Source organism: Ranitomeya variabilis, chromosome 1 (assembly GCF_051348905.1).
Source record: "Ranitomeya variabilis isolate aRanVar5 chromosome 1, aRanVar5.hap1, whole genome shotgun sequence".
In the NCBI taxonomy this organism is placed as follows: domain Eukaryota; kingdom Metazoa; phylum Chordata; class Amphibia; order Anura; family Dendrobatidae; genus Ranitomeya; species Ranitomeya variabilis.
The window spans coordinates 66,803,808-66,825,228 of NC_135232.1; the positions used below are offsets into that span (position 1 = coordinate 66,803,808).

The following is a 21,421-nucleotide window of genomic DNA, read 5'->3' on the forward strand; positions in this document are numbered from 1 at the left end:
AGGTGTCTGTTCAGACAACACCATGAGGGAATTTGCGGTTTTGCGCTCCCGCAACCGCCGGTCAATTTGAATAGCCAGTGCCATAGTATCATTCAGACCTGTGGGAATGGGAAAACCCACCATAACATTCTTAATGGCTTCAGAAAGGCCATTTCTAAAATTAGCGGCCAGTGCACACTCGTTCCAATGTGTCAGCACGGACCATTTCCGAAATTTTTGGCAATACACTTCAGCCTCGTCCTGCCCCTGAGACATAGACAAGATTGGGTTCCTCATAAAGTAAACCGAGCGCCAGAAAAAACGCATCAAGATCAGCCAATGCCGGATCTCCTGGCGCCAGCGAAAAAGCCCAATCCTGAGGGTCGCCCCGTAAGAACGAAATAACAATTTTTACTTGCTGAGCAGAATCTCCTGATGAACAGGGTCTCAGGGACAAAAACAATTTACAATTATTCACGAAATTCCTAAACTTAAACCTGTCTCCGGAAAACAGTTCAGGAATCGGTATTTTAGGTTCTGACCTAGGATTTCTGATAACATAGTCTTGTATGCCCTGCACACGAGTAGCCAGCTGGTCCACACTTGTAATCAAGGTCTGGACATTCATGTCTGCAGCAAGCATAGCCACTCTGAGGTAAAGGGGAAGAAGAAAAAAAAAAAACTCAGAATCTTCTTTCTTATAATCCCTCTTCTGCAATGCATTAAACATTTAATACTGGCCTGGCAAACTGTTATGACCCCAATGGCGAGGGTCTCAGAGGAACGTGGAAGTCTGCAGAATACAAAAATCCAGCTCATAGGGCAGTGGTAACTGGGTTGACCATATATCTACTCCTAACGCCAACACTAGAAGTAGCCGGGGATCATTCCTACGTTGATTCTAGATGACACGCGCCAGCCGGAGAATCTAGCTACCCCTAGTAGAGGAAAACAAAGACCTTTCTTGCCTCCAGAGAAGGGGACCCCAAAGCTGGATAGAAGCCCCCCACAAATAATGACGGTGAGGTAAGAGGAAATGACAAACACAGAAATGAACCAGGTTTAGCACAGAGAGGCCCGCTTACTGATAGCAGAATAAAGAAAGGTAACTTATATGGTCAACAAAAACCCTATCAAAATCCACACTGGAAATTCAAGAACCCCCGAACCGTCTAACGGTCCGGGGGGAGAACACCAGCCCCCTAGAGCTTCCAGCAAAGGTCAGGATATAGATTTGGAACAAGCTGGACAAAAATACAAAACCAAAACAAATAGCAAAAAGCAAAAGGCAGACTTAGCTGATATAACTGGAACCAGGATCAGTAGACAAGAGCACAGCAGACTAGCTCTGATAACTACGTTGCCAGGCATTGAACTGAAGGTCCAGGGAGCTTATATAGCAACACCCCTAACTAACGACCCAGGTGCGGATAAAAGGAATGACAGAAAAACCAGAGTCAAAAAACTAGTAACCACTAGAGGGAGCAAAAAGCAAATTCACAACACTCCACCCTGTCCCCCTCCTGTTATAATGTCCCCCATCCTGGTATAATGTTCACATCCTGGCCTCATCCTGGTATAATGTTCACATCATTATTTTTATTGTTATTATTTATTTATATAGCCCATTAATTCCATGCTGCTGTACATGAGAAGGGGTTACATCAAAATACAAATATCACTTACAGTAAACAAAACTACCAATGACAGACTGGTACAGAGGGGCGAGGACCCTGCCCTTGTGGGCTTACATTCTACAGGATTATGGGGAAGGAGACAATAGGTCGGGGGTTGCAGTAGCTCCGATGGTGTTGAGGTGGCTGTGTGGTCTTTATATGCTGCAAGCTTCTTTGAAGAGATGGGTTTTCAGGTTTCTTTTGAAGGATCCAAAAGTAGTGGATAACCGGACGTGTTGGGGCACTGAATTCCAGAGGATGGGGGATATTCGGGAGAAGTCTTGGATGCAATTGGGTGAGCAGCGAATAAGCATGGTGGAGAGGAGGAGGTCTTGGGAGGACCGGAGATTATGTGATTGAAGATATTGAGAGATTAGTTAGGAAATATATGGAGGAGAAATGTTATGGATGGCTTTGTAGGTCAGTGTTAGTAGTTTAAACTGGATATGCTGGGAAATTGGGAGCCAGTGAAGGGATTTACAAAGAGGGGAAGCAGGAGTGTAGCGAGGAGAGAGATTAATTAGTCGGGCAGCAGAGTTAAGGATGGACTGGAGGGGTGCGAGCATGTTAGAAGGTAGGCCACAGAGGAGTATGTTGCAGTAGTCGAGGCGGGAGATGATTAGGGCATGCACGAGCATTTTGGTAGAGTGTGGGTTGAGGAAAGGACGGCCTCATCCTGGTATAATGTTCTCCATCCTGGCCTCATCCTGGTATAATGTTCTCCATCCTGGCCTCATCCTGGTATAATGTTCACATCATGGCCTCATCCTGGTATAATGTTCCCATCCTGACACTATCTGGTTATAATCTCCCCCATCCTGGCCTCATCCTATTACGCCCTCCCAACCCGCCATCCTGGCCTAGTCCTGTAATATTGTTTCCATCCTGAACCCATCATGTTATATCCCCCACCCTGGCCTCATCCCGGCATAATGTCCCCCATCCCAGGAAAAACTTGTTGAAGATTTCGGCCATTGTGCACTCCATCCTGTACCCCATCCTATAATAATGTCTCCTGTTTTATTCCCTCTCTTCTCGAACTCATTTAAAGAAATATAAACAATACTTGCCACCTTACCTCTCTCCCATAACTCACAGCGTCCTCTTCTACAGCTGTGATAGAGGCCGGAATCTGATTTTGCCATGCCAGCCTCAGGCGATGCTTGATGTCACTGCCATGCACGGCCATGACTGTCACGCCTACGTCCGCTACCGGCCTCTGATTGGCCAGCAATGTGTATTGCGGTGCAGGGAGCTGGTGGATCTCTGCTCCGCAATACATTTCATCTGAATGAGCGTCATCTGACCTCATCACATGAGATCCTGTGACCCACAAACCCTGAAGCTAGTGTGTGATAACTTCTGCTGAATGTTCACATTTTATATTTGTTGGTTTTGCTCAACTTTTCCACATTTTCTCGACCTTTTGAGCCCTCTGCAAGCTAAAGTATGAAGCCCGAGTCCACCCTACCGTACTGTATATTGTCACTCGAGTTCACCCTACTGTACTGTATATCGTCACTGCATAGCGGAAAATCGTTCTCCTCTGATACATGTCTCATTGACAACTTCTTTCATCCGCCGCGTGTCTGACCCTATGACTCCGTTCTGAGCACTGATAGTTCCAGCATTTTGTTGCTCTCGGTTCTATTGTTACAACTTCTGAATTAAATTGTGACTTAATTTTCCTGTTTTCACTGCACTTCTTCCTCCAGGCCTGCCGGAGGCTTGTATGGGATTGACAGTATGCCTGACCTTCGCAAGAAGAAGCCTATTCCTTTGGTTAGCGATTTGGTAAGTTTACGGTGACGGAGCTTGAATAATCGTGCTGTACCATATACATGTACATTAGAGACGAGTTACCATTCTTGAAGTCCATTTCCCTTTTAGTTAGTGGAAAAGCAAGATTTGGTTTTTAACATTGTATAGGGAGTCCGCCCTCTTTTTTTTTTTGTGTGTGTTTTTTTTTTTTTTTAAATATCTATTAAATATGCCACCATATCAATATTAAGACAATCATTAAAATCTAAAAATTACTTAAAAACATATAAAATGCAACGATCGTTGTGTATAAGATCAGTCCTCGTCATTAATAATAATAGCTCACCATGATTCTCTAAAGATGTATGATTAGTTCTGTTATAGTATTACATACCCCCCTCCTCTGCTCTCCAAAAATAAAATAAATAAAAATGTTGTTTTAAGAGATCTGAAATTATATTTGGCAATTCTTTGACAAAATTTTTCTGAAAGTTGTTTTAAATGTTATACTATTAATACAATTTTTAATAACATTTGCATTTGTATAATGCAGTATGTATGGGCAACAATATTAATGTGCTGGATTGTATTAGTAATTCCTTCCAAAATCTCTCCTGCACCCAAACACAACTACTTATATGGAAAAGGGGAGAATAAATTGTTGTCGTACACCTTTTGGAGGCAGCTTCTCTTCCATGGGAAGAAAACGATCAGACATGCTGAAATCCAACATGTCTGACCCTTCATTCAACTGACATGGTGGGAAATTGGGGATATCCCAATATGCGTTAGATGGTTGGCCCATCATGCCCATCAATTAGCAGTTCAGCAGACATTCATCCCATGTTTATGTTTGTGAGGATGTCATCTTTAGTAATGATTTGTTGATAAGAAGATCCTCCTGAGAGATTAGTGGATCCACAGGCTTTTTTTTTACTGGGGACAGAGTGCTAGATCCATCTTGGCTGAAAGGGAATCAGTCAGCAGGTTTTTGCTGTTTTCTGAGCGCAGCATCATGTAGGGGCAAAGACCTTAATTCCAGCTGCTGTATGTTGTGGTTTCGATACAATTAATGGTTTATTAGCAGATTATCACTGCAGGACTAGGTGTCTCGTGCCTCCTAGTCATCTGCGCTGTGTAACCACGCCCACCCCACCGATTGGCAGCTTTCTGTGTTCTCTTTGCATAGGCAGAAAGCGACCAGTGATGTGGGCGGGGCTATACCGAGCTCAGCATTCCGAGAACTGCTAGATCTGCAGCCGATAAAACAGGGATTTTATCAAAACGGCAGCAAGCAGCCCAGTAACTGACACATGTCTGGAATCCGGGTCTGTGTCCCTACATCATGCTGCTCTCAGATTACATAGAGCCTGATTGTCGACTTTGGCCAGTCCCTGGCGCCTGAAATCAACTTCCAGTCTTACATTTTTTTCAGGCATTAGTAAAATAAAAGCTATATTTTATGGAGATTTCAGGGTCTTAAATTTTCTGGTAGTTTTTTGTTAGGAGTCCAGTGATAAGGAGCGGTGTCCTACTGCTGGGATCTCCAGTGATGAGCTGTGATCTGTGGCCATCAATCTCCATAATTTTATGGGCATGATATTCTCCATTAATCCCATACACATAGATCCAGCCAGCCCCACAGTAAATGTTAACAACCCGACTTCTCCGGATGATTTTCTATCTGAATTAACCTCTTACAATTCTTTTATATGCTGCTGCCCCCCTATTCTGCAGGCGATGGTAAGTAGCTCCTCTCCACAGTAAGCGCCGGGCCTTGGATCCCTTGCATTAGTACCGTTTTACCTTCCCTCTGCGGCATGACCTGTTATCAATCCTTTGTTTGGCTGGCAGCGCTCCCTACATCACTGACTTAATGGACCCGCATACTTACCCTGCCATATTTCCACTAATGGATCATTTATTCTCTTTCACGGACCCGGTTTGTGTTCTCATAGAAAAGGTTTCAATGAAAAGCTTCACATCTATATTATTACTATTGTGCCTATGTCTTACAATAAAAGAGTGAAAAGAAAGCTGGTCCTAGTTGCCATGCATTGGCTGCTCAGCTCTCCTGCCCCGGTGTAAGTGCCGTCTATTCAATTTACACTGAGAGCATTTATTTTGCAGATGTTGGGTTAAAGGCTATGTACACCTTTGCACAATTTTTTTTTCAATGATGTTCATTTGCTTCCTAAATTAAAAGTTGAGAAATGTACTACCGGTAAATCTTATTCAATAACATTGTCTACCATTTTGCTGATAGTGTGTCTAGAAGTAATTTATCTAGTTGAGCAATCTGAAAAATGTTGCAAATCCGTCAGCGCTCCTGCTTCTACTGCTGACAGCCCTCTCTGCTTCATCATATGTTCTTTCAGTAGCAAAGATAACAGCAGGGAGGAGGGTTGTATACACATCTCCATATTGTGGAAAGAGGAAAAAGTATCTACAGTCTCTGGGAGGGCAGAGAAAACAGGTTAAAGACAAGAAGGAAAGCACATGAAAAGCAAATAATTGCAAGATAGAAACTGTGCTGATACGTTAGCTAATACAAGCAATTGTAGTCTGGATACACACAAATCTTACGTGCAGCCTATATTACTGAGAGAAATATACAACGCTTGCACCCATCCTGTATTACTGGGAGAAATATACATGCTTGCATCCAGCCAGCCAGTATTACTGAGAGAAACATACATGGTTTGCACCCAGCCTGTATTACTGAGAGAAATATACATGGTTTTCATTCAGCCTATATTACTGAGAGAAATATGCAAGGCTTGCACCTAGCCTGTATTACTGAGAGAAATATACATGGTTTTTATCCAGCCTGTATTACAGAGAGACATATCCAAGGCTTGCACCTAGCCTGTATTACTGAGAGAAATATACATGGTTTTTATCCAGCCTGTATTACAGAGAGACATATCCAAGGCTTGCTCCTAGCCTGTATTACTGAGAGAAATATACATGGATTGCATCCAGCCTGTATTACTGAGAGAAATATTGATAGTTTGCATCCAGCCTGTATTACTGAGAGAAATATACATGGTTTGCGTCCAGCTTGTATTACTGGGAGAGACACAACCACAAAAGTAAAATCTGAAACTTGGACCAGGCTGCAAACTACAGGGAATCTGAAAACAAATACAACAGGGAACTTTGCAGATTTACACTTTTTGCAGTTTTATTAACTAAGGGTAAGCAAAAATATAGGTTAAAATATTTTTTTTCCATGTTAAAGGTGTCCATAGCCTTTACAGCACATTTATAGAGGATCTGTCCTGGAATACAAAGGTATAATGTATGGGCGTCTGGTTGATATCGGTGATAATGGCTCGGATTGGCAGCACTATTTCCTCTTCCGCTCTGTACTTTTGCTACCCTTTGTAAGGTGCACTGCCTAATGCATGTCTCCAAAGATGGAGCAAACAGGTGCAAGATGGGAGTGTTGAGCTACAAACTCTTATCTTCTATGGCTTTTAAGATTAGGGAGTACCGCATCCGTAGTATTTGTCCGAAGTTGACCCCCCCAACATAAAAAATCTTCTCCAGCAAACACCGCCATGACCCGACACCACCAGGTTCATTACACTCAGTGATGGACACTGAATGGCAGATGTCACCCTAGCCCCCATTCAGTGTCCTCTGCCACCCCTACATACATGCCCGGGGGTCCGCACCGACATCCCTGGTCCTCCCTGGTCATGTATGCATTACCCTTTTTCCTCCTCTTTTAGTGTTTCCTTTCCACGTAGCAATTTCTCCTTTCAAATTTTTTTTATTTTATTGCTTAAACTATGATTTGCTTTCTTTCTGGACCAAGATTCTAATTCTAGAAGAAGTTGAGGATTCAGGAGGTGATCTGCAAGGGGAAAACATTGTGTTAATGCTGATGCCAGCTGTAGACACAAGGCAGTCGTAGGTGGCAGGCCAGCGGGTCACAGGCCAGTCTACAGGCTGCAGAGCCCCCCGAAATCTTGCTTATTGGACTATGCACCCCTGCAGGTCACTGTCCTGACTTCTCCAAGGTGTCTCGAGTAAGCTGGAAGAATGACAGTAGCTTCTAATTCAGGTGTAACGCAGTAATCTTTCTTCTTACAGTCCCTGGTGCAGTCCAGGAAGGCCGGCATTACCTCCGCTATGGCCACGAGAACGTCACTCAAGGACGAAGACTTGGTAAGAATCTTGCATCCACAAACGAAATATCTTGGCACCTCAAAATACGCCCCTGAGAACCTCCTATAATGCCACAGCTGCTGCTGAACCTCTTAATGCATTCCTCAGCTGCTGCAGAACCTCAAAATACACACCTGAGCACCTCATATAATGTCACAACTGCTGCTTAACCTCGTAATGCATTCCTCAGCTGCTGCAGAACTTCATAATACACACCTCAGCTGCTGCAGACCATAATAATACACACCTCAGCTGCTGCAGAACCTCATGATGCACATCTCAGCTGCTGCCTAACTTCATAATGCACACCTCAGCTGCTGCAGAACCTCATAATACACACATCAGCTGCTGCAGAGCCTCATAAAGCGCACACCAGCTGCTGCAGACCATAATACACACCTCAGCTGCTGCATAACCTCATAATACACACCTCAGCTGCTGCAGAACCTCATAATGCGCACACCAGCTGCTGCAGACCATAATACACACCTCATCTGTTGCATAACCTCATAATGCACGCCTCAGCTGCTGCATAACCACTTAATAATTATTTATATGTATGAATGTGATAATCTAGAGCCTCCGTTGCCTGTACTCAGGAGCGGAGGAGCACAGTTCGCTGTCATTTTCCACTTGATAAGCATTCTGCCTTCTTGGAGAGAGCACTGCCTGATGTGGAAATAAATAGCTTATGAATAATGTACTATCGATTTCTTGAGGGACTGACCCTGCAAATGCTGACATAAAATGGTGACGCAGGAGTGTACAATCTTAGGTTCATGGAAAGGATTCGTCTTGGAGACCCCGTGCCCCCTCACAGCCTTGTCATGACTTAAGTTCAGATTCTGAGAGGCGAAGAGTGTGGAGGATTCTTCTGCCATATGTGAGCGACAGTATACGAATCTTCATAGCATCTGGCAGATAATTCAGTGATTAATTATAAAAAGCACAAATTAAGAATAATTTTATGCCACAACCAAGAACGAGAGCACATGTACCCTGCAATACAGTGAACATACTAACCCTTTTGAAATGATCTCAAAATTACAACGAAACATTATTCATAAGGACTAGACCTAGAGCACTTAAGTATACCTGCTATAATACTGCCCCGCACATATGAGAATGTAACCACTATATTACAAACACTATATACAGGAATATAACTACTATAATACTGCCTCCTATGTACACGAATATAACTACTATAATACTGCCCCTATGTACAAGAATATAACTACTATAATACTGCCCCATGTACAAGAATATAACTACTATAATACTGCCCCCTATGTACAAGAATATCACTACTATAATACTGCCTCTATGTACAAGAATATAACTACTATAATACTGCTCCCTATGTACAAGAATATAACTACTATAATACTGCCCCCTATATACAAGAATATAACTACTATAATACTGCCCCCTATATACAAGAATATAACTACTATAATACTGCCCCTATGTAAAAGAATATAACTACTATAATACTGCTCCCTATGTACAAGAATATAACTACTATAATACTGCTCCCTATGTACAAGAATATAACTACTATAATACTGCTCCTATGTACAAGAATATAACTACTACAATACTGCCCCATGTACAAGAATATAACTACTACAATACTGCTCCCTATGTACAAGAATATAACTACTATAACACTGCCTCTATGTACAAGAATATAACTACTATAACACTGCCTCTATGTACAAGAATATAACTACTATAACACTGCCTCTATGTACAAGAATATAACTGCTATAACACTGCCTCTATGTACAAGAATATAACTACTATAATACTGCCCCTATGTACAAGAATATAACTACTATAATACTGCCCCTATGTACAATAGTATAACTACTATAATACTGCCCCTATGTACAAGAATATAGCTACTATAATACTGCTCCTATGTATAGTATATTAATATGACTACTATAATACTGCTCCTATGTACAGTATATTAATATGACTACTATAATACTGCTCCTATGTACAGTATATGAATATGACTACTATAATACTGCCCTATGTACAGGAATATAACTACTATAATACTGCTCCTATGTACAAGAATATGACTACTATAATACTGCTCCTATGTACAAGAATATGACTACTATAATACTGCTCCTATGTACAAGAATATGACTACTATAATACTGCCCCTACATACAAGAATATAACTACTATAATACTTCCCCTACATACAAGAATATGACTACTATAATACTGCCCCTACATACAAGAATATAACTACTATAATACTGCTCCTATGTACAGTATATGAATATGACTACTATAATACTGCTCCTATGTACAGTCTATGAATATGACTACTATAATACTGCCCTTAATCTTGTGCATAGTGACACATTTCTTTATACCTCTTTTGTTCTAGAAATCACATGTGTATAAGAAGACTCTACAAGCCTTAATCTACCCCATATCCTGCACAACCCCTCACAACTTTGAAATCTGGACGGCCACGACCCCCACCTACTGCTATGAATGTGAAGGCCTACTGTGGGGAATAGCCAGGCAAGGGATGCGCTGCACTGAATGTGGGGTCAAGTGTCATGAGAAGTGCCAAGATTTATTGAACGCCGATTGTCTGCAACGTAAGTGACCCTCCATCCTCGTCTTATTACTGCCCACATTATCTGCCCTCACCCATCTTGAATGTCGGCCCTGTTCTTGAACCGCTGCCTGTGATTGGCCCTTGGATACGGAGTGTAGCCTTGGTTAACTTTTTTGCCAGCTGGATATGTCTGGAATGGCAGAATTTTCTACCACGGAGTCACCTGGAAAGGTTGTCAGATGGTGACGGTGTCTGCCACCTGCCTGGCATTTGTTACATCTGACAGCGGAGATTCGGTTTCTGATCGTCCCTCTCTTCCCCTCTGGGGTAACCATCGCTCCACCTTTGATGTGCTCCTGCCATGACATTTGCTTCTTTTTTGGGGGGACATCCATGCTTCATGTGTGCCGATCAATGATGTCTCCTCCACAGGTGCAGCAGAGAAGAGCTCCAAGCATGGAGCAGAGGACCGCACCCAGAACATCATCATGGCTATGAAGGATCGGATGAAGATCAGGGAAAGAAACAAACCTGAGATTTTTGAGGTCATCAGAGATGTCTTCACTGTGAGCAAGGTTATCCATGCCCAGCAGATGAAGACCGTGAAGCAAAGCGTCCTGGATGGCACATCAAAGTGGTCGGCCAAGATCACCATCACAGGTGAGGACGTTGTCCATGTCTGTTGTGTCTATATACATGGTTACAACTCAAACCTGCATTCAAATATGGGTGGTCTTCATAAACAAGATTAGAGATGAAAATTTGAGTTAGACTTAGGTCTGTCTTCTCGGAGAAGAACAGAAATGTCATCGTAATCTCACATCAGAATACGTGTCTTACACAAGTGTCCTCTTCCTTCTAGTCCTCTGTGCTCAGGGTCTTCAAGCCAAGGACAAGACGGGTTCAAGCGACCCCTACGTCACCGTTCAAGTGGGCAAAACCAAGAAGAGAACAAAAACAATATACGGCAACCTGAACCCGGTGTGGGAGGAGAAATTTTATTTGTAAGTTTGTTTTTATAAGATGTCTCAAATTTTGGTCTTGGTCTACACAGATCTGTCTTGTCCTGGTCGATGCTCTGTGTAAGCAGGTTTAGGTCATGGTAAAATGTCAGCCTCTACCTGTACAGAAGAATATCACCCCTTACTTACAGCATGCAGAGATGTTGACAAGAATGAGGAATTGAAAAGCAAATTTCTATATTAAGCTTTGTTTATGTGAGACTTTTTAGGTTCAGACTATCAACTTTGGGTCCGCAATGACGCCTAAACCAAGAAGTTAGGAAAGGGGACACATGGCAAAAAAAAATTAAAATGCTTTAGTACTTACACGAAGATGTTCTGGCCCTGGGAAAAAGAGGAGCAACCTCTTCTCCATCCCATATTACTGTTAGTGCTGCATCCTAGTGTCACTTTATCGCGGTGTACAGGGGGAGCTGCCAATAACTCTTACAACGGAGCTGTCTCCAGAGATCACAATACGAACTGCGTACATAAATGAATATTTTAGACCGGATGAGGCCGTTATACATACTTTGAAAATCCATGTCAGATTGACTGTATGATCCTTTTTGGAAGTTTCTGGTCGGCAAGTATTCTTTATTCAGTTAAGGAGCATCATTGCTTTTCGGGGTCAATCCGACCCTCTTCGCCAGGACAGTTCCCAAACTGAATTGATTATGAACTGATGAAGGGGTCCGTTCGACCCCTGAACGCACTTGCAAATAATGCGATAAATGTCTTCTAGACCTTCACCTATGTTTACTACAGGGCTCACTGCACATAGGTGCGGCTCGCTCTATTGATTTGAGATCTGTGACCACCATAGACCCCCTCCTAGTGGCATCCTGAAGACAGATGTGGGGTCCATCTCTGAGACCCTTGCCCACGAGTCAAACATGTGCATAGCCCATCACTGTCAGAGATGGGATTGCCCATTGAAGAGCTGCAGTCAGTTAGGGTGGCCGTAGCTCATTTGGGGGCTTGTGCTATGTGCTGGCAGTGGCCCCCGGGCTCGGAGCAGAGCTGTCTTTCTGCACGGCGTTGGTTTAATCCCTCATTAAGGCTGACTGTGCTGTAATGGGAGGCTCGTCTCTGAGTCACGGGCCCGGGGCTGAGCACAGATCACTTTACAAGCCGCCGTTGATGCTTTTTCGTATATTTACTCCTTGAAGTGGCGGAGGATGAGACAATGCCAGCAGCCACCGGCGCACAATGAGGCATCGTTCGTGCAACATCATCCCGTGTTTCCTAGGTTATTGTCTTCATGGAATTTCTACACTTCCAACACCAACTATTATATATACCAGTAATGGAAGTTTTTCACCAGCATGCTATAGTGGGCAATTCCCAGCTGAATACTGAGCAGCACAGAGTATTTCTTGTTGGAGGTGCTTCCCCCCCCAAGCAGCACTGAAGATTTCAGGAGGGTAATGAGCTGATTTTGGGGGAGATGGACCAAAATGACGCAGTGAAAAGAGCACAATCTTCCAGTAGCACAAAGTATTGCAGGGGGTGAGTGCGCAGACTCGTGAGGCAGAAGATGGAGGCTGATGGCGGGTTTGTTCGCTCTCTGGTCGTCCTCTGCAGTCTATGGACACAAGTGTTAGGACCCTTTCACATTAGACCCACAGGGGCTTTTATCACCTCCTATCATGCATCTATAGACATCAATATGGAGTCGGCCCCTTGGCAGCTCCTGTTCTTCTGAGAGGAATTTCTACAAGTTTGTGGATTTAGTCTGTGGGAATTGTTTTCCCCTTCACCCAGAAGAGTGTTTGTGAGGTCAGACACTGATGTTGAGGAGCGGCCGGGCTCGCAGCCTCTGCTCTTGTTCTTCAGGTGTTGGATGGGGCTGAGGTCCGGTCTCTGTGCGGCCGCTTATGATCTTCCACTAAAGTCCCCTCACCATGTCTGTATGGACCTTGTGCGCTTGGTACAGTCATGGGGAACAGGAAAGGGCCTTCCCCAAACTGTTCCCACAGATCTGGAAGCTACAGTGGTCAACAATGTCTTGTGCTGAAGGATTAAGATTTCCCTTGACTGAAACTTATAGGTCAAAGCTGATCCCTGATAACAGCCCATAGTATTATCCCTCCTCCACCAAACTGTACTGCGGGCACAATCCAGTCAGGGGGTAACGTTCTCCTGGTATTCACCAAACCCAGACTGGTCCATCAGACGCCAGAAACACGTCTGATCTGTCACTGCACAGAACACATTTCCTCCAGAGTCCAGTAGTGGTGCCTTTTATACCACTCTGTGCGATGCTCAGCATTGTGCTTGGTGATGTAAGGCTGCATGCAGCTGCTCAGCTATTAAGCTCCTGGCAGGGGCACAGTTTTTTGCAGATGTTTTTACCAGAAGAGGTCTGGACTCTGGAGTTACTGAGTCAGCAGAGCATTGGTGACTTTTCTGCTTTCTGTTCCTCAGCACTCGGTGACCCCGATTTGTAACTTTATGGGGTCTCCACTTTGTGGCTGAGGTTCCTTCTACTTCACAAAAATATCACTCGCAGGTGTTTGGCGAAGATTTGGGAGAAAGGAATGGCCTTGTTACCCCGGTGGCTCCTATTACAGGACCGCGCTGGTATCAGGGAGCTCTGCACCAGCGGCCATTCTATCACTTGTTAGTTAGGGCAGGCAGCATGGTGGGGGGTCGGAGGTTATACACCGGGGGCAATAGAACTGATTAAAATCCTGAATTTGATGTTCCCAGTTCCCAGTACAGGCACCGGTATCTGCAGTATACGCCGGCGGCCGCTCATTATAGTTATTTACCGGCTTTCGTCATCGGCCTCCTAATGGGAAAGTAATGTCACTGTCCTGCCTCCTGGCTGTGATTTTCTCTCTGCTTCGTTCTCCATTTGCTATTTGTGGAACGACATTAAAGCACTAATGAATCATTGCTCAATTACTGCCGAAACTGAAAATGAACTGCACATAACAGCATGCGCTTATTACAGCTGTCATAGTACAGCGTGGTGTGAACGGGGCGGATTCAGTGGGGTACGGAAGTCTCTGCAGTGACATCTGGTGACGCAGGCTTCTGGGTAACCTAGAACGATGCGGGGGTGCTTATTAATCCTTTTCTTTCCAGCATATGTGGGTGTCCAAAATGAAAATCATGAGATTTCACATTTCCTTTATCTCCAGGACTAAGTTTTAGTCACTTATCGTATACTTCATTCACTACTAAAGCAGCTTTAATGGTAGTTTCCGAGACTCTCTAGAGTGAATTTAGGAGATATACAGCAGTCCTGTGCTTGATAATGGTCTTTTGTATTGGGGTATCGGTGGACCAGTGTGCTTGGGAGATTTTTAGTCTAAGCGATAAAGGAGGCTACAAAATGTTATAAGGAGACTTATAGGCCATGCAGTGCGGGGGGGAAAAACATGCAGATTGTCTCTACACACAGGAAGAGAACTGGGTCTATGGTGCCACCTATTGGAAGTATTAATCCTTTAAGTCAGTATTAACTTATTAAAGAGCTTTGCTTCATGACTGAATTTACAGCCAGACCAGAATCTCCGTTTACATACAGATGTTGTGACATTTTTGCCCCTCATCAGTGCAAGATATGAATCTGATGCATGCCCTGATGAAATAATTTCAAAGTAGGTTTTGGTGTCAGCAGACTATTCAGGGATTTCAGATGAATTTTTAGCGTTGTTCTGGGTGTGATTGATTAATTTTAACTTATTTGCAATTGGAGTTGCTCTTACCTTTTCATGACTGCTGTTAGAGAACCCGTCCGCTCTTCTGACTTGTCTGTCTTTATAAATTCTTGTGTTTCCCATGAATATCTAGGGCATATTTTCTTTGAACTTTGCATTGTCATTCTTCTGTTGTTCCTACTGGAAATGTGTTATGGCTCACCTTGTGAAGTGAATTCACTAAGCCGTGGTTGAGAGAACCAACTGGACAAGAGGCATTTGTGCAAGTGAAACAGCAGAGCTGGATATGCAGGGGTGCAAGTGAAACAGCAGAGCTGGATATGCAGGGGTGCAAGTGAAACAGCAGAGCTGGATATGCAGGGGTGCAAGTGAAACAGCAGAGCTGGATATGCAGGGGTGCAAGTGAAACAGCAGAGCTGGGTACGCAGGGGTATGCAAGTGAAACAGCGGAGCTGGGTACGCAGGGGTATGCAAGTGAAACAGCAGAGCTGGATATGCAGGGGTATGCAAGTGAAACAGCGGAGCTGGGTACGCAGGGGTATGCAAGTGAAACAGCAGAGCTGGGTACGCAGGGGTATGCAAGTGAAACAGTGGAGCTGGGTATGCAGGGGTATGCAAGTGAAACAGCGGAGCTGGGTATGCAGGGGTGCAAGTGAAACAGCAGAGCTGGGTATGCAGGGGGATGCAAGTGAAACTGGTACGGAATATGCTGGACGCTGCTTAGAATTGAGGGGCATAGTGGAGCTGGTTATTCAGTCATGTACCTTGATAGAGCGAAGTGTGTGGTCTCGCACTTTGAAACATCCTCAAGTCCTTTGTGCAGAGAGCATCTTGCAACCTAGTATGCAAAAAGGCACCATGATACAGCAGCAGTAGAGTCCAGTGTGAAGACATGGTTCAGCAGAGCTTTGTGTGCCGACATCACCTTGGAACAGTAGAACTGGGTATGCAGACTGGGCTAGCACCTTGACCAGGCAGAGCAGCGTGTGCATGTAGTGCTTTGAAGGTGCAGAGCCAGGTGTGTGGTATTGCTGAGATGAGATAGTCAGGAGGCTCTCTTTGGCCCTGCAAAATAAGAGTTGGGTTTAATAGTGACTCATGGGGGTGCTTGTTTAGCGTACACTGACTATCTGAATATTCAGGTGGACTACAGAGTGAATTGGCTGATGGGGAGTTAAATTCAGAGCCTGGCGCTAGGACAGGTGAGCAACAAAATGCAAATGAATTGTCAGCTGGGCATTACCATTCGCCGTAGTAATATGTCCCTTCAGAATCTGACGTGATCCAATTATTGCTGACCCCATCGGCCATGTCCTGTCCTATTGACAAGTAATCACTCGGTTGTCCAGTTATCGATACGTTTCTGGGTGCGACCCAAGAAAAGGTTCCAGGATCTGCAGAATTAATGCTTTACTGGGGTAAGACTGGATTATTTTATGGGCGGTAATGGATGCTCCGATCCATCGATCACGCCTGTAATACGAGGGAGAAGGTCTGGTGAAGTGGCTGTCCATCACTGGCACTTAGTTGCCTCGCTGCACCCCTAGTCCACAGTAGCCGTGTCAGCCCCAGCCTGTGTGTTTCACGGCGATGCTTCCAGTCTACGCTGACATTTAGGTCACCGCGCCTCTCTGCTCTGCACATTGTCACCACATGTCTGCGTCCTGTCACCTCTCTGCTGGTGTGAATGAGATTACTCCGACAGCTCCTCGCGTCTGATTAGGGGGCACAGACTCTGCTCTGATGAGGTCCTGACGATCTATTCCCCCCACTATGATATTACATTAACCTTTCATAACACACAGACTGAGCAGAAAACTCACAGGGACGGGTATTGATTAAACCTTCCATGGTATTCTGCATACGACAGCATCTGAACAGAACTGTACCGCCACATACGTGGAGTGCCGGGAGTGATTAACCTTCTTGGTGAAACATTCTCAACATTGGAATTTTATAATATTTTCAGTTTTGCACATTTTTTCTTTTCATCACTTTTTGTTGCTACATCATATCTCACACTGTTTCTTGGACTGGAGGCTATCTTTTTTTTTTTTTCATCTTTCCTCCCTGTGTGCGCTTACTCCGACATACAAACAGACCTTCTGAGCCTGAGACACTGGAGTATCAACGTCAGTCTTCCACCTGATGAGTAGTAGATGGATCTATCCAGATGTAGACCTGTTGGTCACCCCATAGTCACCAAGTTACCGGTTTTCTTCACCTTGGTTCCCAGTGGTCCATGTTTAGGGGTAGACGCTCTAACCCTTCACTGGAAATCAGCCTGGTCTATGTATTTTTGTTTCCTGTTCTTGTTTCAAGAAGAAAAAGCTCAGGTCACTGGGTTGTACTGCTGAACAAAGTGAAGGTACAAGAACCATTTATTCTTCCAACCACTCTGGGCTTTCTAAACCAGTGACCCATTTTTATTCCAAATCTAGAAAACGTATGTCTGCTAAGTTGAAAGCCTAATTCTATAAACCAAGGCTCCATCTGAGGCAGTCATCCTTACTCTACAGCAAAGTGGAAAAATTGTCACAAATGTAATTTATAATAAGACTCCAAAAACTTTTTGTATCCTGATGTCATGAAACTCTACCTGACCCTATAAATCCCGACCTCTCCAGAATCTTGGCTTTCCTCCAAAAGGGGTTACAAAAAGACTCTCACCCAGTACTGTTAAAGTAGAAATCTCTGCCGTATGTTCATAGTTTGGTAAAGATCTGGTAAATCATCGATTGATAAAATGGTTAATGAGAGCAGCTAGCCATTTATCTCCTAGGGTCGCTAGTCTGCTTCCATCTTAGTACTTAAACATTGTACTTAAAGGCCTAACTCCATCTCCTTTCGAGCCTCTAAGACCATTTGTTGAAGTTTTGTAAGTGATACATAGCTTCATTCTAAGTAGCCATCACTACAGCAAGAACTGTTTGTGAAATCCAGGCACTCTCTACTAGAGAACACTACTTACAAAAAAATTGATTCATTATTTTATCTAAAAATGTTTTTTTTGAGTTCCATGTATCTCTCATGGAATCTCTCTGCTCTATTTTGGCAAAATACGTCCAACAATAAAGGAGAAGAATTCCATTCATTAGTTGTGCGTAGACTAATTCTCCCGTTACCACAAAAGAATTCATTCTATCAGAATAGATCAATATCTCTTCATTTATTATTGTGGACCTAATAAAGATAACGCAATGTCTAAAAAATACTATTTCCATGTGGATCAAGAAACACTTCCCAAGCTCATGAGCTGCCTCCTCCAAAGAGGCTCATTCCAACAGAGCCACATTGGCCACCTAGACTGCATGTGTGAACGTCTCAATCGAGCAGATCTGCAGACTGCTACCTGGTCCTCAGTCCATACCTTTTCCAAATATTACAGATTAAACTTAATATCTTAAGTTTCCATATAGAAGAACTGTTCTCCATGCTATTGTCCCACCCTGAATATGCATCTATGGTGCCCTGTGGTGTCGTGGGGAGTAATTTGAGAACATAGAATTAGACTTAACAATAATTTGGTTTCTAGACACCCTCCATGATAGTACGGATACACTCTCATTGTCTTATGTTTTCTTTGATGTTAAATAATTAGAGCATTCATGCTGGTGTGGCGATTTCAAACTACTTGGAGGTGGGAAGGGAATATTTTTCCTCTTTCCTGTCCCTAATTAGGACATGGAGTCCAACATCCCGTGGTGCCATTGTGGATGATTCCTAGAAAGTGGTTTACTGCTAAGTCCAATTCTATTTTTCATAAAGCCTAAGTACATGATATGGGAATTATCTTGACAGCAGGATACATCATTAGACAGATCTATTTCAGGCTTTTGAATGTTATCAGCAGTAATGTGATGGAGGAAAATGAATTCGCTTTTCTCAAAGCATTCCTCCTCCTTCATTTTGTATCCAAATAATAGCACTAATGGAGTAAAGGGGATCATTCAGCAGGATTTCACCCCCCAAACTTTTTATATGCACATATAGCTCTTTCAATGACCAATTTAGCATAGCAATAAAATGCTGAGGCGCGATGGTAGTTCTGAAGCCTCTGTCACTCCAGCTCTACTCCCTGAACAGTGCCACCTCCCCTTGTTTGACTGACTGCCCTTTTGCTTGAATTCACATAGCATAGCAGCTGTCGGTCAAGCAGGAGGAGGCGGTTCTGGGAGGGGAATAGAGCTGGAGTGACGGAGGCTCTGTTCTCATGACCTCTAAAAGATGGAAATTCTTAAGTAACAAGTGGCGGAATTGGAGTATTGGACAGTTGCAGCTGGACTATTCGCCATGGCGTACCTATGTGGATGTTGGATTAGGATCCTGCAAAACTTTTTGCCTAACTTGAATTCATTTGCAAGTAGCCTATTCACAAAAGTAGAGAACAGGGTCTCCAGTGCGATTCTAAAGATCAGTATCGACCCTTCACTGAGCCTTGTCACATGACTTGGGATGTACGGTAAAGTCAAACCAGAATCTCCATTTGCATATAGAAGGGTTTTTGCGAAGTGCGAGACTGGGTGGGTGAGAGACCCCTGACAAGTTGGCCGAAGGGATTCATTTTCTCCTTTTTAAAGGTGGTGTCCTATGAAAACAAATTATCTATCTATCCATCTATTGGATAGGTGATGGCTCACAGCTCGTTAGGAGTCTGCACAAATCTGCAGAATAGGACATTTTTAGTCCTTATTGGGGCACTTTTATCGCCAATATGATGGAGTCACTATGCTCATGCCTGATCGCTGCTCCATTCCTTCTGGAGCTGTCGGAAAAAAAGCCAAGCGCGTAGCTCGGTTGCCCCATGGTGTCTGCACTTGCCCTCGCCATGAAGAGATGATGATTGTACTTGATTGCTGTTGCTGTCACCCATACATTGCAGGTTACATTTGATAAGACTGTCTGTGGTCTCCAGACATGATCCGACAATGATAATATATTTTCTACGATTTTCCCCAGCGAGGCCAGTTGATGATGCCTCCCCTGATTAGACCGCCTAGACGGAGTGGACATGGATGACACTTAGAAAATAAATCTCCATCCAGAGAAGAGAAGATGATTATATAATGTACAAACCATGTGGGGGCATTTGATAACCAGGATCGCCTTCATCCCGCGTTCATGAGAAGTTGCTGGGTCATGATGGAGTGTCTTGCACCTTGCAGGTGGCAGCCTGAAGAAGACCTTTTATATCCAGCTATGTAAAAAGGTCTCCTGATTGCAAACGACCTGTGAAATATACCGTAATTGATTGCAAATCATTTACTCTCTGATATAATGGGGTAGTAAAAAAGTGGAATATCCCATGAAAGAGAATCACTGTCAGAGACCGGCCAGTTTCGTTTGGATGATCTCCTTGGTGCGCACCAGCTAGAGAATAGTTATATTAAAAAGGAAACAAAAAAAAAAAGATCCAGGAGTGAGTGCTATGTGTTATATCCTTCAGTCCTGTCCAGGATTCTGTCCCAAGAGACGTTCATTATCACACGAGTTAGTTATTTGCTTGTACATTACTGAATAAAGCTGCTCGTACCGTCACATTACTCCGGCATCTTCGTATTGGTGCTAGCTGTGGAGTCCCTATCATACAATGCCAGATGTCAAACGGCTCTCCGTACGTTCCTTGGTGCGAAAACCGAATTTAATTTTATGCCAGGCACAAAAACTCTTACAGATCCAGTCGCAGAGCCCCCTCCTGAAGGCATAGCCGCCGAGCTCTCCCTAGAAAATTCAAGATGTCACATACTGACATAATAATAATACTGACCCATGATATAGTAGAAGCCCATCCATATAATTTCATACGCCGTGACATATTGTGCCAAGTGGAAGCCTTATAATTGTGCCAATCATCGCAACCTCATAAAATGAGAGCTAAGCCCTCCATACAATGCCACGTCCAGGACACCCCTAAATAGTCCAAGGTACAGAGCCTCTCCCCACACAGCACCACATTGCCACAAAGCCCCCTCCCACAAAATGATTGATACCGAGCCCCACACAACACTGTACATATTTCAAAGCTGAGTTGCGCTGCAGCAAAGCCCCCTCCATAAAATGATAGGTGGAGAGCCTCACCTCACACTGTGCCTACATCAGAGCCCACTCACCGTGCCAGCCACAAAGCCCCCTTCTATAAAGTGATTGATACAGAGCCGCACCCCACAATGTGCCTATATGAGAGCCCACTCACAGTGCCAGCTACAAAGCCTCCTCCATAAAGTGATTGATACAGAGCCGCACCCCACAATGTGCCTATATGAGAGCCCACTCACAGTGCCAGCTACAAAGCCCCCTCCATAAAGTGATTGATATAGAGCCGCACCCCACAATGTGCCTATATGAGAGCCCACTCACAGTGCCAGCTACAAAGCCCCCTCCTATAAAGTGATTGATACAGAGCCCCATCCCACACTGTGCCTATATCAGAGCCCACTCACAGTGCCAGCTACAAAGCCCCCTCTATAAAGTGATTGATAGAGCCCCATCCCACACTGTGCCTATATCAGAGCCCACTCACAGTGCCAGCTACAAAGCCCCCTCCATAAAGTGATT

At 44.0% G+C, this 21,421-nt stretch overlaps 1 protein-coding gene across 7 annotated transcripts in view; it reads left to right on the forward strand.

Annotated features, from left to right (window-relative positions):
* The window catches only part of UNC13B (unc-13 homolog B), a 328,189-nt gene that overhangs the window by 222,044 nt on the left and 84,724 nt on the right, over positions 1-21,421 (forward strand). For all 7 annotated transcript variants that reach the window (XM_077284764.1, XM_077284742.1, XM_077284725.1 and 4 more), the window contains 5 exons: positions 3,371-3,449; positions 7,521-7,595; positions 10,012-10,231; positions 10,624-10,851; positions 11,054-11,195. In XM_077284764.1, coding sequence (XP_077140879.1) covers positions 3,371-3,449; positions 7,521-7,595; positions 10,012-10,231; positions 10,624-10,851; positions 11,054-11,195 — 744 coding nt within the window. The remainder of the gene's footprint in view (positions 1-3,370; positions 3,450-7,520; positions 7,596-10,011; positions 10,232-10,623; positions 10,852-11,053; positions 11,196-21,421) is intronic.